This window comes from Nicotiana tabacum, chromosome 22 (assembly GCF_000715075.1).
Source record: "Nicotiana tabacum cultivar K326 chromosome 22, ASM71507v2, whole genome shotgun sequence".
NCBI classification, from domain to species: Eukaryota; Viridiplantae; Streptophyta; class Magnoliopsida; order Solanales; family Solanaceae; genus Nicotiana; species Nicotiana tabacum.
This window is the reverse complement of record NC_134101.1, coordinates 120,305,538-120,321,634: the sequence shown is the minus strand read 5'-3', so window position 1 is coordinate 120,321,634 and position 16,097 is coordinate 120,305,538. Positions and strand designations below refer to the sequence as shown.

General features: G+C 34.4%; 1 protein-coding gene across 1 annotated transcript; it reads left to right on the top strand.

The window, feature by feature from the left end:
- The first annotated feature begins 2,856 nt into the window (after positions 1 to 2,856).
- LOC107785682 (uncharacterized) lies at positions 2,857 to 14,737 on the top strand. The gene is made up of 13 exons (XM_075244022.1): positions 2,857 to 3,014; positions 3,372 to 3,702; positions 5,263 to 5,440; positions 5,510 to 5,559; positions 9,327 to 9,419; positions 9,586 to 9,674; positions 10,173 to 10,251; positions 10,460 to 10,542; positions 11,102 to 11,180; positions 11,262 to 11,940; positions 13,047 to 13,127; positions 13,266 to 13,905; positions 14,093 to 14,737. Exons 1-13 carry the CDS (start codon positions 2,983 to 2,985, stop codon positions 14,223 to 14,225), a joined length of 2,547 nt encoding a protein of 848 aa, XP_075100123.1. The 5' UTR covers positions 2,857 to 2,982; the 3' UTR covers positions 14,226 to 14,737.
- The last annotated feature ends 1,360 nt before the right edge of the window (positions 14,738 to 16,097 follow it).

Genomic DNA, 16,097 nt, shown 5'->3' with positions numbered 1-16,097 from the left:
TACATTATATTGCAGAAATTATAGAAAAATTGTAGATAAATTGTAGACTGTTATTTATTTATTTTTCTTTTATTCATTTACCTATTGTATGAAAGTTGAACAACATTGTATAAAAATTGTATTAAAGTGGATGATTTAGTACTATTTTGGACAAAAATATGGATAAAAAATGTGAAACATACATTTCAGGGGAAGCATGTCGAGTCCAAATATGTACCCAGTTTGTAGATATTTTGTACATAAATTGTAGATTATTTGTATTCTGATTGTAGATGTTTTATTTCCCGTTTTCACAAATAAAAAATGACTAAAACTTCTACAAATCTTCTGAAAAATGCAATTATGTCAAAAATACCAATTATGCTACAATTGAATGGGAATTGGGATATTAAAATTCAATGTACCCAGTTTGTAGATATTTTATAGATTATTTGTATTCTGATTGTAGATGCTTTGTTTTATGTTTTCACAAATAAAAAACGACTAAAATTTCTACAAATCTTCTGCAAAAACGCAATTATGTCGAAAATCTCAATTATGCTACAATTGAATGGCATTTGGGATATTAAAATTCAGTGTACCCAGTTTGTAGATATTTTGTCGATAAATTGTAGATTATTTGTATTCTGATTGTAGATGCTTTGTTTTCTGTTTTCACAAGTCAAAAACGACTAAAACTTCTACAAATCTTCTGCAAAAAACGCAATTATATCGAAAATCTTGATTATGCTACAATTCTGTGATTCTCCTATATGCTTTTGTTACTCCTTACAAAACTGTTATGCAAAATATGGAATCCAAAAAAATATGATGAAGGGATATATCTTCCTAAGAATATCTATGCAAATTCTGTATTTTCATATTAATTTTTCAAATGATATGTAATTTTGTTATAGATTAAATGTAGAAAACAAGCCATTGTGAGTCTTATTTGACTCATTCCTCACATTCAACCTATTCTACAAATTCACGCCTCTTTAAATACAATACAACCATACTTCCTTTAAATTCTTGAATTTAAAGGTATAACAATATATATAACTTAAAAAACATCTCCTCCCCTGCACAAGTTAGCTCCAAAACAGACGAAGTTGAATAACAAGCTCCCATCAAAACTTTTAACACAAAAACACAAAGCTCAAAAATAAATAAATAACATTCTACAATTTTTCTACAATTTCTGCAATATAATGTATGTCATGTCGTCTTCTTCTTCTTCTTCTTCTTCTTCTTCTTCTTCTTCTTCTTCTTCTTCTTCATCTTCTTCTTCTTCTTCTTCGAGTTTCAATCTGAAATTCAGCCAAAACCAAGTCTAATCTTCACCAAAACCCCTCAAAACTGAGATATAAACTCCAAATCATATTCCCAATTATTTACAACAACACCCAATCCAAAAACATACCACCTGACATTTGAATGATTTAATGCCACCGTCTCAGTCACAACTCGTGCAATGGGTTCCACCTCTAAGGGGTCGTTTGGTAGGATGCATTGGATAAGCTAATGCATGCATTAGCTTTGTGTATTAATAATACATTGTTTAGTAGACGTTTTGAACATATGCATTAGTTATACATCATATTTGATATTATCTTATGCATAACTAATGCATAGAAAACAATGGTATTAGCAATGCAATGGGTTTTAATGCATGCATTGGCTTAGTTAAAGATAAAATTGTCCTTCAAAATTTATTCTTGATTAAAATATGCTAGTTAGTATATTAATGCAAGTTCAAAATAATCCAAATAGTGAGAAATAAAATTATATCCCTAGTAAATAAATAAATACTTAACATATTTCCTTTTTTATAAATAAATATTTAATTTTATTTTACAATATAGGTAGACAAATAAAATAATTTTTTAAACTTTTTCATATAAAAACATTTCTCAACATATGTTTCTTTTAAAAAGTTAGAGTGTGGACTAGTTTTGAGGGCATTTTTGTAAACAAACAATTTTTTTAGAAACTGTGAAATGTTTTAATACATCAAACCAAACAATGAATAAAAAATATGTCAGCATAACTAATACAAGCATAACTAATGTAATCATAATTAATAACAACATTACTAATACACCCTATTCAGCATTATTCTTATGCACCCTACCAAACGACCCCTAAACGTATATTTAAATCTTGATGCGTCTCCAGAAATGCAAATCAGAGGTAAAGAATCATTTTTTGTAGTATTATTTGTGTAATTGGATGACATTTTTTCAAGAAAAACACAACCCCTCATTTTTGAACCAGCCTTCCACCACATTTTAACTAATTCTTTCCTAGTAGACCATGTTTTCTCGTTAGATGCAATACCAAATACAATATGTTCAAGATTTGTATATGATAATAATGTTGAATCATTTTGAAGCGATACTGACTTGTGGAGTAATTTGGTGTAAGTACACTGTGGTGATACGTGGGTGAGGGCGTGGGTTTAGAAGAGAGAAACGTGGGGGTGGGGATATGGAGGAATATACAATACCATAAATTAAGGAGTGATATAAGATACAATTAATGTATATTTAAAACATCTTATAGTATAAAATTGGTAATTACGTATACTAAAAATAATTATATCAAATCTTAAATATTGAGGGTAATATAGTTTTCTATATAGCATAGGAATGTAAAAATTCCTTTAGAAAAAGGACTATTTATAATTGATGTTGTATTTTATGGACATATTAACCCCAAACTTAAGGGAACATAGGTTTCTTTCTCAAAGTTTTATCTCTTAAGAGCTTTTCCCCTTTTTCCACTACTCTATAAATATCGTGGATTCTATTAACATATTTCAAAACTTCAATGGGCCAAATTTGAAAACTTTCATCACCTTATAAACTTCTGTATATCCCCGAGACCCCGACACCCCACACCCAAACCCCTTCCTTAATCTCTCTCTTTTCCCCCAAAAGGGCTTTTCCCAATTTAAACTCTTCAAAAATTTCTCATACAACCAAAATCTTTATCTCGCGTATGGCCTTTCACGTAGCTTGCCCAATTACCTGGTACTACAAACTCCCCCCTCAGTCTTTTATTTTCCTATTTTTTGAACATAATTTTGTTTATTTTTCTCTCTTCCTCTCTTTTTATCACTCTTTCTCTCTACTCTCTCTCTTATTATCCAAGGATACCATATGGGTTTCTCTGTTTTATGTTTTTTAGTTGTTTACCTGGGGTTTGTTTAAGCGGGGTTTCGCTATTTTGTGGTGTAGCTGGAAGATCTGATATTTCTCTCTCTATTTATCGATGGAACCCAAATGGGGTTCTTTATTTTGTGATCTTTTGTTGTTTTCTTTGTATTTTGCTGACCCAGTTGAGTGTTTCTAATTTTGGTTGTGGGTTTTGGTTCTTTTTTGGTGTAGTCGAAGGATCTGTTACTGCCCACTTGGGTTTCCAAAGGGTAAAAATGAGTTCTTGGAAGATGTGGTTAGGGTTGAGGAGTTTCTTAAGGACCCATGGTTGCTTAAGGCTAAAGAAGGTGCCACAATTCAGGTTAAGGTGCCCAAGATTGTTGTTGCTCCACAGCCTCCCCAGCAAGTGGCGGTAGGTGATGGGGGTGGTGGCGGGGATGGGGAGGAGGCAGCTGCTATTGCTTCAGCACAGACTAAGCGTGCTGCCTTGCAGAAGAAAGCTGCTGCTGCATCTATGGTAGCTGAGGATTTCGCTAGAAGATTCGAGTCTGGAGATCTGGAGGTTAGTAACTGTAGGCCTTTTCTTCTTGTATTTCGAGAAAGTTTGTTTTTTTGAATTACTACACTTGTTTTTTAGTTCAATTTATCATAATCAGGATAATGGAATATATGGTTTCTGAGTGAGATGATCTGTTTCCAAGTTACTATCTCTTTATATTTCGTGTGGATAATGCCATCACTATTACAAAAACAACAACAACAACAACAACAACTATGCCTCAATCCCAAACAAGTTGGGTTCGGCGATATGAATCCTCATTTCTTTCATTAGCTCAGCTCATATCATCATCATTGCCTAATGCCATCACCATTGCTGTTACTTTATCTTTTAGTGCGTAGCTTCTTTTGTCTAGTGAGGAAAGAATTAAGACGTTCTAGGTTGAATGAATTCTTTAAGGGTACCTGATTATTTAACTCCATATGTTTTTTTTGATGAAGTAAGTGAATATTTAACTCCATATGTTTTAGATTATTAAGTGTTTGTATAGTGTTCCACTTCAAGAGGAGAAAAGGTACACCAAGGATTTAGCCTGTCCTGATATTTTTTATTAAAAGAGAGTGCATTGATGGTGCTTCCTATAGGATTGAGAAATTCATGGTTTGTTTAGTGTTTGAATTATATAATGTATGAGTCCCTTTTCCAGGAGAATGTACACACCCTTAGTTCAGGTAATAGATTGGCTGTTGAATTCCTTTTCATTGTGAGAGGCGATTATGTTTAGTGAAGACTTTTGGTTAAATGCATGTTAGTTACATGATCCAATCTTTACTTTTTGGTCTAGTCTATAAGTTCTTGAATATATTAACTTGAGAACGTGAAATTATTCTATGAAGTGGACAGCCGTAGACATTATGCTCTAAGGGGTCATTAGTTGATGTATTGCAATAATTAATCTCAGCATAAAAATCCCCATAAGATAATAGTGTCTGGTTGGCTGCATAAAAAAAATTAGTCACGGCAACAACACCTTTGGTTGCAGTATCACATAATGTGCGCATTAAGTTATGCGGGAATCTATGAATTATATTTTGTGCAATAGGATGTGGTATAAGTATACATGTATTAACAATGTGGGATTAAACTATTTAGAGACAAAAATGCCCCTTTAACGTAATTCATGTATAACAATCTTCATTGTTAATCACCACATGACAATCCCTTAATTATTAATCACTGCATAAACAATCCCTGCATTATGATTCCCGCATAATAAGTATGTTAACTAAACGACCCTTAAAGGCTAGCACTTCAAACAAAGGCACTTATCTAGAAGCCTGTTGGATTTGAAAATCTAAATACCCACTGAGGTGTGAGTTTTTGAACATGATAACTGTTAGGATGTTTCGTTTAGTCGTTCCACAAATTCAACCAAATAGCTGTTGTCACGTACCAGCTGAATATTCATAATCTAAAGGTGCATTGTTACTGAATATTTAATAGCCCATTTTCATTGCTCATTCTACTGATATTCATTTTCTTTTATGGGGAGGGGGATGGAATCATAAAAGGTTACATGATAGTATTAAATTTTTTTAATTAAAAATAAATTTCTATCCTCAGGGCTCCGTGAAAGATGTTGGTGGAGAAGAACAGGGTCTGTCAAATGTCAAAGTGATGTGTAGGTTATGCTTTTGTGGTGAAAATGAAGGAAGTGAAAAAGCAAGGAAAATGATGTCATGCAAAAGTTGTGGAAAGAAGTATCACCGAGGCTGCCTGAAAGCTTGGGGTCAACATAGAGGTACTATTCTAGGTTACAAGATTTGTTAGTTTTAGTGATGTGCTTTTGCTAATATGCTCCTTTCTGCAGATCTCTTTCATTGGAGTTCGTGGACATGTCCCTCGTGCCGGCTTTGTGAGGTAAAACTTTTGATTCTTTTCAATAATGAAAAGTAGGTGGTTTTGCTTTTTTAAAGGCTGCCGATAGAAAGTCTATTGTGCGATGAGTTGCTTTCTTGTTCTTTTTGTGAATAAGAGGGTCAAATATTATTGGACAAAACATTGACTTTTATTACCTAAAAAAATGTAAAAAATGAATTTATCATGCCCTAATTTTCTTGCTAGCCGTATGTAGGGGTGGCAAACGGTCGGGTCGAATATGGGTGGGTAAAAAATGGGTCGTTCAAAAGCGGATAAATTATTCGACGCGATCCATATTTAATACGGATAGAAAATTGGTTTAACTAGCGGATAATATTATGGGTAACCATATTATCCATGGCTTTTTGAATATGATCATTTTTGGGAGAATTCCTAGTCTCTCAAGCTTGATGAATCCCCGGTTTGAGTCTTTACGTAAAAGTTAAACCCATTAGTTATCCATTGGTTATCCATTTTCTAAGTGGATAATATGGTTCTTATCTGTATTTGACTCAGTTTTAAAAAGTTCATTATCTAGCCTATTTTTTGGTGGATAATATGGATGGATAACTGTTTTTTTTATCTATTTTGCCACGACTAGCCGTGTGTAGCAAATTGAGGTTCTAGCCTGCTGCCTAGCCCTACGAAAGGTCACCCATGTCTGTTTTGACACACAAATCTTGGGTAAGGTACACCAATTTTCCTGCTTTGCTAATCTTCCCCTCTAACGCGGGCTGGGCGGTGACGGGCGCGGGAGGAAGAAACCTGAGAGAAGACGCTCGTCTCTTAGGTCCTTTTTTTTTCAGTGCAACACAGGAAAGTTAGAAAAAAGGATCTTGGGTAAGGTGGGTGTCATAATAATAGAAAGAAGTTCTTTCCATATCTCTATGTGCAGTCAATTGAGAAACAAGGATATTGCTTTTAAGTCAATGCTCTCAGCTGGATCCCTCAGTATGTGTATGATGTATGCCGATCAATCATATGGTGGAACAGGTAGAACTTGACCCATGGCCTCACCTATACGCAAACCCATTAGTTACTAACCAATTTGCCATACCAACTCCTCTAAGAAACGGGGAAGACTACTCTCTGCTGGATCAAGTACCTTGCAGTCTTTGGTCTTGAAACGTTTGTGAACTTGTTTCTAGTTTCTACTATATGCACCATGTCAAAGCCAAATAAGCAGCAAGCAATAATGGCCCCAATCCCTGGTCCTCTTGCCGAAACCCCAATCCCTGGTTGTAAGAAGTCATTTAATGTGGAATGAGTCATTGTAGTTCCGTGTTTCACCTTTTATGGTGTAAATTTTTTCATGTTTAGTTGGGAGGTCTTTCTGAATCATTAGATTTTCCTTTTTTTGCCTTTTGTTCTTCCCCTTTCTTTCTCCAGCTTTCTGTTTTGGTCTTTTGCACTTTTAACCTTCTGTTCTTTGCTGATTTTGATTTTAGTTTCTGTTTTAGAACTCATTGCACATTAAACCTTCACATTGTTCGGAATGAGGTAGTTTAGTCATTCTAACCACCTAACCAAATCAAACAAAATGTTAGAACCAACTGGCCTTTAACCTTTACTCCTTCCTTTGCTACTCACTCTTGCGGCACCAAGAAACTTGCCCACTGCATCTAGATTTTACTATGGAGGTTTCATGTGGTAGAAACATGGGTTTGTAGGTTGGGATATTCGTAGGATTTGAGCAGTATTTTTAAAAGTGATAATTGCAAAAAGAAAAATGAAGCTTTAATCAAAGAGCAAGAAGCAAGAATCAAAGCACATGCTTTGTCGAAGTCAAGCGTACGAATCATTAAACATATAAAATTACCTAAATATATGAATTTAGTACTTCTAAGATCAAATACGATTAACATTATTATTAGCTGATTAAAAAATATTAGTATTATTTTCAGTACCTGTTATACAAGAATGAAAATATGTAGGCTAACACCTCAAATTTAATATAATGAAAATAAAGTTTCATAAGGTCACAGAATAAAACGTCAATAGCAACATTGATTTTAATTCTCAATTAATCGACAATAAAAAGAATTAATCAATTGTAAGAAGAATTAGTTTGCAGCAGTACTTGTAAATAGAAAAGGATTAGGGTGCAGCATTCAGTGTCATATTGAATTGCTTTAGTAACTATGGAGAAAGTCGGAAGAGAAGCAATAAAGAAGTTCAAAATCAGAAGTAGTTGAAGAAGGCATTTGCATACTAAGAAAGAGTCACCTTTCAAGAAGAAAACGAAGAAATTTTTTAATTTTAAGAAAATACAAAGAAAAATAGTAAAAGAAGAAGAGGTGTTAGAAACTTGAAACAAAGAAAAAGAAGACAACCATGACAAGCAGAAGACTTAATTGTAGATAGGACTCATAGTACTCATATATAGAGGATCTACTCTTCTTGCCCCCCTTTTCTATTTTCCCTCCATATTTTAAAGTCAGTTTGAAATAAATTGACCGTGAAAATAATTTCTGTCTCACCCTCTTAACCACGTTTCTCCAAAGCGCGTGACATCACACATGAAGCAATAACCCCTCATTTCACGTCACATCGTCATCGCTAGCTTGTATTAACACTGGATTTGAGGATGTGTGGAAGGTTGACATGTTGGAGGAAGGGGTGGTAAAGGGTGTCAATGGATGGTGCTCTTGGAATTGTTATTTTATTGTCTGAGAGACTGCAAGGACTGAATTCGGCTCATATCACGCAAATTGAAGGTTTTGCTGCATATAGGTGTTGCTATGGAGGTTGCATGGGCAGGAGTGGGTCTATTTGTTGTGGATTGTGGTAATATGAGGATATCAGAAATGTTTTTGATTGTTTGGAGTAGAGGGTGGAACATGACAGTATCAGTAAATAAGGACTAGATTTGCTCTCATGAGATTTGAGTTTATATGTGCTGACGATATAACATAAATATAAATGTCAAAGGCTATTAACCTATTATCTTTCCTTTCTATTTGAGTGTTTGATGGTCATGGATGACAAGATGTTACTGATAATGTCTTCTTATCTTATCCTGTTATGTTGAACTGCAAGGTCGGTTGCGAATCTATTTGAGATAGCATCACATGAAGCACAGTTTCTGCGCAAATATTGATGATCAAACATATTAATTTGGAAAGAACTCTTGAAGTATGAAATATTCTTAAAAAACTATTGGAAGTGTCCCTATCAAGTAGGGTTATAAATGATTGGACATGCATTCCGCATCATTTTCTAAATGCTTTGCATTTTTGGCAATTTGATGTCTATGTTATTGTTCAAGTCATGTTCTTATGCGCGCTATATCTAAGTTGCGCGGACACTTCGATTTTGGTGCCATCCCCGTCTCGATACGAGACAGGGACGGGAGCAGGATACGTCCCGGATACGGTCAACTGACTTCGGACACTTTGACCGGAGTCCATCGACTAATTTGGGAGAAAAATTGAGATTTTGATTTCTCAAAATCAAAAATAAAACAGATTTAGGAGAATGAAAGAATAATGTTCATCTTGGAGAATGAAAGATTGAATTTTACAATATTCATGTAAGTTTTTCACAGAATATCTCTCAAAATTTACAATATTTTTATAGCTCTATTTTTTATTAGCCGAATCCCTGCATCCATATCCGGATCCGCACCCCCAATCTTAAAATTTAGATTTTGCCGAATTCGATACTCGGATCCGTCCCCGTATCGGATACCCGCACCCAAGTCCGAGCAACTCACTATATTGCTCCTATCTACTGAGTACTGACTATATGCTCCTTGTTTGGTGCAGGCCTGTCGAAGAACTGGAGATCCGAACAAGTTCATGTTTTGCAAAAGGTGTGATGGAGCTTATCACTGTTACTGTATGCAGCCTCCACACAAGGTGGATTCTTGTTTCTTACTCCTCCAGTTCCATAGAATGACAAAAGTAGAATGCACTTGCCTATAAAAAAAGAGAGGAAGGAGATAAAAGTAGAAAGCACTTAATTGTCCTTTTTAAGAAAAAAGAAAGAAAAAATAATGCACTTAATTGCTTTGGGAATGTGCAGAACGTTAGCAGTGGACCTTATTTATGCCCCAAACACACAAAGTGTCACAGCTGTGGTTCTAATGTTCCAGGAAATGGCCTGAGCGTAAGGTATGTAGTGTGAGCAGTTGGTGGAAATTCTCTTGGATGCAAGTTTTGCAATATCTTTTTTTGTTAATTGGACACTACGATTAACTGCATTTTGGTTAATACGCTTATTTTGTATGTCCTTTGTATGTCGTTTTTCTGTATATTCATAGAGGAGCATCATGTAGGAGTTATATTTGGTTTCCATTATATATTATGTAAGGGGCTTTGAGAGCAATTTACTCAGTTCTCTAGTTTTGGGCTTGCCCATAGCACCGATGATTTTCGCATTGATGCTTTTTTAAGATTCCACATACAAAGTATTGCGATAGCATCGGATATTGCTGTGTGCATGTGATATATGAAAATCATTTAAGGCATGTTGACATTAAGTTGAATTCTCAAGTTATCCTGCAGTTACTCTTGCCGCTTAGCGTATTAATGTTAATTTCCTTAATTTGGTATCACTGCTGACTGCATATCCTATTTTTTCTAAACTATTGATATCTTGATCTATTGCAGGTGGTTTTTAGGATACACTTGTTGTGATGCTTGCGGAAGATTATTTGTGAAGGGAAACTACTGTCCTGTTTGTTTGAAGGTACATAGTATGGTGGTTTTAATTATCTGAGCTTCACTTTATTTTTTTTAATTCAAGAGGTTAATTGTAATATGGTGGTTTACTAATGTAAATGGCTATTTTGTCAGCTACTGTTATGGAATGCCTTGTGCTTGTTTCCTTTGCAAAGTAATTGAGTGGTTTTTCCCACGTGTATGAGGAATGCAATTAATTGTTTTTTGTACTGTAGGTTTATAGAGATTCTGAAGCAACACCTATGGTTTGCTGTGACATTTGCCAGCGCTGGGTGCACTGCCAATGCGATGGCATCAGGTTTGCTTAATTATTGCCAATAAGATTATTAATTTATTGGTTTTTGCATTGGTGCCTTTGTTATGAAATGCAATATTGTTTCTTGACACATGTGCAATATGGATGTGCATTAGGTTAGGCTTTTGCTCTGGAATTAGATATCAGACAGCTATTACTGACAGCATCCTGTACCTTTATTGGCATTCTTTAGCAGAATTTCTCTGTTATTATGTGGAAAGTGTTTTCAAAGTAGTCTCGCTGTTCCACATTGACTTTTATTGTTTCATTGAATCGTTGAATGGCGTTTTAGGGTTGTTTATGCTGCATTCTGCCTTGTTAAGAGTTGAGTCAGTTGACAGGGTGCAACTTCTAATTACCAGAAAGCTCCTTTTCTGTCCTTTGCTATATAAATATCCTGACATCTTTGTGGTTTGAGAATTTGTAGTTGGGACTTCTTTTCTCCTGTCGGTCATACGATATAAAGCTGTTAACTTATGCAACCTTGCTAGTAGTTTCACTAAGCTTCAAGAGAGGGACTCCATTGGAACTGTTAATTTGAAAATGAGTATTTGCTTTGCAGTGATGAAAAATATATGCAGTTTCAAGTGGATGGAAATCTGCAGTATGCTTGTCCAACATGCCGTGGAAATAGTTATCAGGTATGTTTACGACAAGGATTAATTCAACTAGAAAATTTATACTAGAACTTTATCATGATAGTTTTCTATTGAGCTTCTCAGGTGAGAAATCTTGAGGATGCTGTTCAGGAGCTTTGGAGGAGGAGAGATGAAGCTGATAAGGACTTAATTGCAAGTTTGAGGGCAGGAGCTGGGTTGCCAGTTGACGATGAAATATTTTCTATTTCACCCTTTTCAGATGATGAAGATAGTGGTCCTGTAGTAAAAAATGAACATAGTCGATCTCTGAAGTTTTCTCTTAAAGGTTTAGTTGACAAATCTCCCAAAAAGAGCAAGGATTATGGAAAGAAATCTTCTTACAAGAAATCTGGTAAAAAGAAAGGGCAGCAATTGTCTTTAACCGGACAAAATGAAACACATCCTGATGGTGCTGGTTATGTCAAGAATGAAGAATTGCAGGCTTATGGGGAACTGGATAGCTTTTCTTCTCCTGTTGGTAGCTTGACAGAAGGTATATGCTCAATTAATCAGGCAGGGGTCATAAAGCACAAATTTATTGATGAGGTTACAGGAAACAAGGGTAAGAGGACAGTTCAAATTAAAGGCAGCAAGCCTCAGCGTTTGGATGGGGATGATATTGGGATTCAGACAAGCATGCCAAAGACCTCTAAGGGTCCAAAGCTTGTTATACATTTGGGTTCACGGAATAAAAATGTAGCAGGTTCCCCAAAGTCCGATGCTTCAAGTTGTCAGAAAGATCAAGATTTGACTACTTCAAATGGTATTTCTTTTCTATATATGTCTTCGGGTTCTCTTGCTTTCTGTTTTCATATTTAGGGTGAAGCTTGTTTATAAACTATGACTTCTCCCTAGAATTTGATGAAAGTAAAGATGCTTTTCTATTCTCTTTCGTCACTTGTGACACGAAAGCTATGATTATCTTAATTGTTCTCTCATCCAGACTAAAGGTCCTGCCAGTGGGAGAAAATGATTATAGTTTTCCTCTGTGCAATATTATTTTTCTTGGAGTTTTTCTTTTTTGACTTGTACGGACTTCATGTATAAGTTGCCGCAAGGGCTTTATGTGGTAAGAGCGCAACTGCATGTTGAGTGGATTAGACGCATGTCACGAGTCAGACCCTGCCGCAGGCAAAAGCCTGGTATTTAAGTGGAGAAGGGTGGATGGTCTCCCATTATCCACCGAGTTTCGAACCTTGGGCCATTGGCCTTTGAGGATTTATTGGTTAACAAAAAAGGACATAGAAGTTGGATTAGGAATATAATAAAGTACCATGATTCTTGGGTTGCTTTTTGTTTGTAGAAGCCTGAAGTATCTCTAATGTACTTTTCTTGCATATGTATTTTCTGTTGTATGCTTGATTAATTCTCCATTTCTTGTTCAGGTGTGGTTTCCTTCACTATATATTTTGTTTATAGTTTCTTATATGCTACAATAATTCAGATTCTTTCCTCTCCGCGTTGATACTTGCAGCTGAACAGTCTGGAAAGGTGTTGATGACCCCGAAAAGATAAAAAGAAAAAAAATTTAACCTAAAGTGGTGAATACATGAAATCTAACTAAAGATTCATGCTGTATATTATTTTATTTTTCTAATGCAAAACCCCTTATGAAATTTAAGTATGGTTTTAATTTGTAAACCAGTGTGCTCACCATCGAAATGAGAAGGCGGCAATGCCTCTTTTGTGCCCCAATTTTTTTTTTTCAAATCCAATTTCTAAATTGTCTCTCTTCCTCTGTTGTTCCCTGAAATTCTTTCAATTCAATTTCTAAATTGCTTGATTAAGGAGGCAATATTTCTTGAGCTCACATAATTAGTTTCAATGCTCTGTATTCCTGTTCTTATATGTTCTTCCTTTGTTTATCAGGTAGTGAGGATCTTGGTCAGCTGAGAGAGAATGAAAACTCAGAAAGGAATGACACTGCGGCTAAATTTGGTGGTGGAAAGGGTAAAACATGTTGTAACTTGTTTACTTTCTCTTCGGGGGGGGGGTCGGCATGAAGATAAAATTAAATTTACTGCTTTGAAGGAGCATTTGTTAGTGTTTATTAGTAACTTTTCTTTTGGTTCTCGGTTCTGTCTGCAGGACATAAGGTGGATCATATGGACCAAATAAAGGGTCAAAATCCTAGGGGTAAAGAAAGTCATTTAATAAAAATCAAGAAAGTAAGTTCAGAAGCTACCCATTTGCCTGCCAAAGTTGGTGGAAAATTTGCCGATGTATCTGGACCCATTCCTCCGGTTAAGACTTTTGGTATCTTAGGAAAAAGAAGCAATGATGGTAATGTTATTGCAAGGGCTGGAGCTGAAGTTCCTGCCACAAGGGGCAACAAATTGGCTTCCTCGAAATATGCAGAAGCTGGGCCCGCTTCTTGTGATGACCTGAACGACGAGAAAGTTAGTACACCTTCAGTATCTAATTCAACGAGAAAGGATCCAAAACCTCTTCTAAAGCTCAAGTTCAAGAATCCTTACCATGAAAGTCAAAATGCGTGGGCTTCTCCTGGGGAGGAGGAGAAAAGCATGGTTAAGGGTCAGAGGTCTAAAAGAAAGAGACCACCAGCCTTTGGAGAAAAAGCATCAACTAAGGCTGATGATAATTCATCTCAGTGGTATGAGGATAGTACAATGGACGAGTTCATGGATGCTAACTGGATACTGCAGAAGTTGGGAAAAGATGCAAAAGGAAAGAGAGTGGAAGTTCATCATCCGTCTGATAATACCTGGTAAGTTTATTGTTATGTCAAGCTGATTACCATGCATGCTTAAATTTTATCAGTTTGAAGTTCATTTCGGTTTTGTGACTGCATTGCTGGTAAATATCAAATTATATAGGAAAGGATTCATATAAATCTGTGCCACACTTTCCTTGAGGTGCATTAGTTTGACGTTTCAATTTTGTATACTTTTCAGGCATAGAGGGACAGTGATAGAAGTCTTTGAAGGCTCATCGATAGTGTCTGTTGCTCTTGATGATGGGAAGAAGAAGAACTTGGAACTTGGAAAGCAAGGAATACGTTTTGTATGTCAGAAGCAAAAACGTTGACTGCTTAGTAAAATTGGTCGCTAGTTAGATGCAGCATATTAGATGCTAAGAGCCATGAGAGTTACAGCATAAGCAGCTGCTGCTGATTCTCCAAGGGTTGTTTCTTTTGGTGGATCCAAAGGAAATAACTGATCTTTGCAGGTCAAAGTTTCAAGGTTACTGCACCCTGCATCGTGTGCTTGCTGCGAGTTAGCTAACCTTTGCCTACCAGATTTTACATGGAAGGCATTGGTTTTGTTTCCCAGTGTACAGCTTCACTTTTTCTGGTCAGAGGTAGAATACAATTTTTGAGCCTTTTGGTGTCACTTAGATTGATCTTGCCTTTTTTTTTTTTTTTCTTCCTTCAGTTTTTGTAAATCTTTAAGTGATTAGAAATTTCTGCAATTGCTGGCTCCTAATGGTTGTAACTAGGGGTGTTCATTGGTTGGTTTTGGAAGATTTCAAATTTCGGTATTTCAGTTTCTTTTTTCCGTCTAAAAAAACATGTTACACCGATACCATACTGTAATAAATGGTTTAGGTTTGCGCTTTTTGTTTTCGGTTTCGGTTTATGCGGGTGGGTGACTTTTGTATTATTCTTTAAAGTTATACTAGTATTAGTACCCGCGCGATGCGCGGACACAAATATCAAATTATAATTTGAGTTATTGGAATTACCTTAAAATTTAAAACTTCCAGATAACATGTTTCTTTTTATTTATATTTTTATTTTATATTTGTAACAATCCAACTCCTTGATTTAGTGCTTGTATTTTATTTTGTGGTCAATATTAAATAATACTAAACATATCACGTTTGTGATATGTCTTGTTTAAGCATATTATTTAATAAAATTCTTATTACCACTTGATGTTTCATCGCAAATTCGAATAAGTCTTATCCTTCTACATTTTCACCAAAACAACTCTCTCTTTAATCTTTGCTTATAGTTACTGCATTATCTATTACTTAATAATGTTATATTCACATGATCTTTTATTAGCTTACCAATTGACTTGATATCTTACTTATTACCCATTTGATAATTATATATATATATAAATTTTTTTATTCCTAAAATTTAATTTATTTTTGTACTTTTATCCTCTTACTTGGAACTCTATTTTCATTTAAATCTTTCAATAATATTTTTGAGTATTATTTAATTATTTAATATACTTATACTTAATTAATTCAAAGTATAAATATTCTCACACTATCTCTATTTTCCTCTTTATACATCCTCTTCCCTACTATGAATTTTAATTAGATTTTTACATTAATATTTTACCAATAAACAAAATATATAATATCACATTTTATTTTAAGTTATAACTTTGAATTAGTTTAAAATATTAATAGATAATTTTTTTATTATTATATTTTAAATCTATTGAATTTTCTTATAATTGTTTTTTGTATCACGTGTAATTAAATTTTCTTTCTCTTTTAACGTTAGGATACAAATAGACTTTAATTTTCGTTCATAAAATTACCACACGAGATATTTATTTTGTATTTCCTTAGTTTTAATTTGTTATCCAATTTTTAGTTTTTTATCTAGTAAAACTTTAATTTTGTAGTCTTATCCATAGTTTGAGCGTTTCATCATAATTTTAATCTAAATCTCAAGTTCAATCGTCTTTCCCTTCTATTTCTAATATTAAATATTTTAAAATTTTTGATTATTGCTATTAAGTTACCTAGTATATAGTATTTTATTTTCTTATGTGGCTTTCATTAACATGCCTCTTTATTTAATATCATAATCTGTTTATATCCTTTAATATTATTATATAGATCGATGTATGATTTTTTAATCTTGAAATAATTATTTATTTTATTTTAAATTAATACCCAAAATTATCAAATAGTTTAAATTTATTAATAATA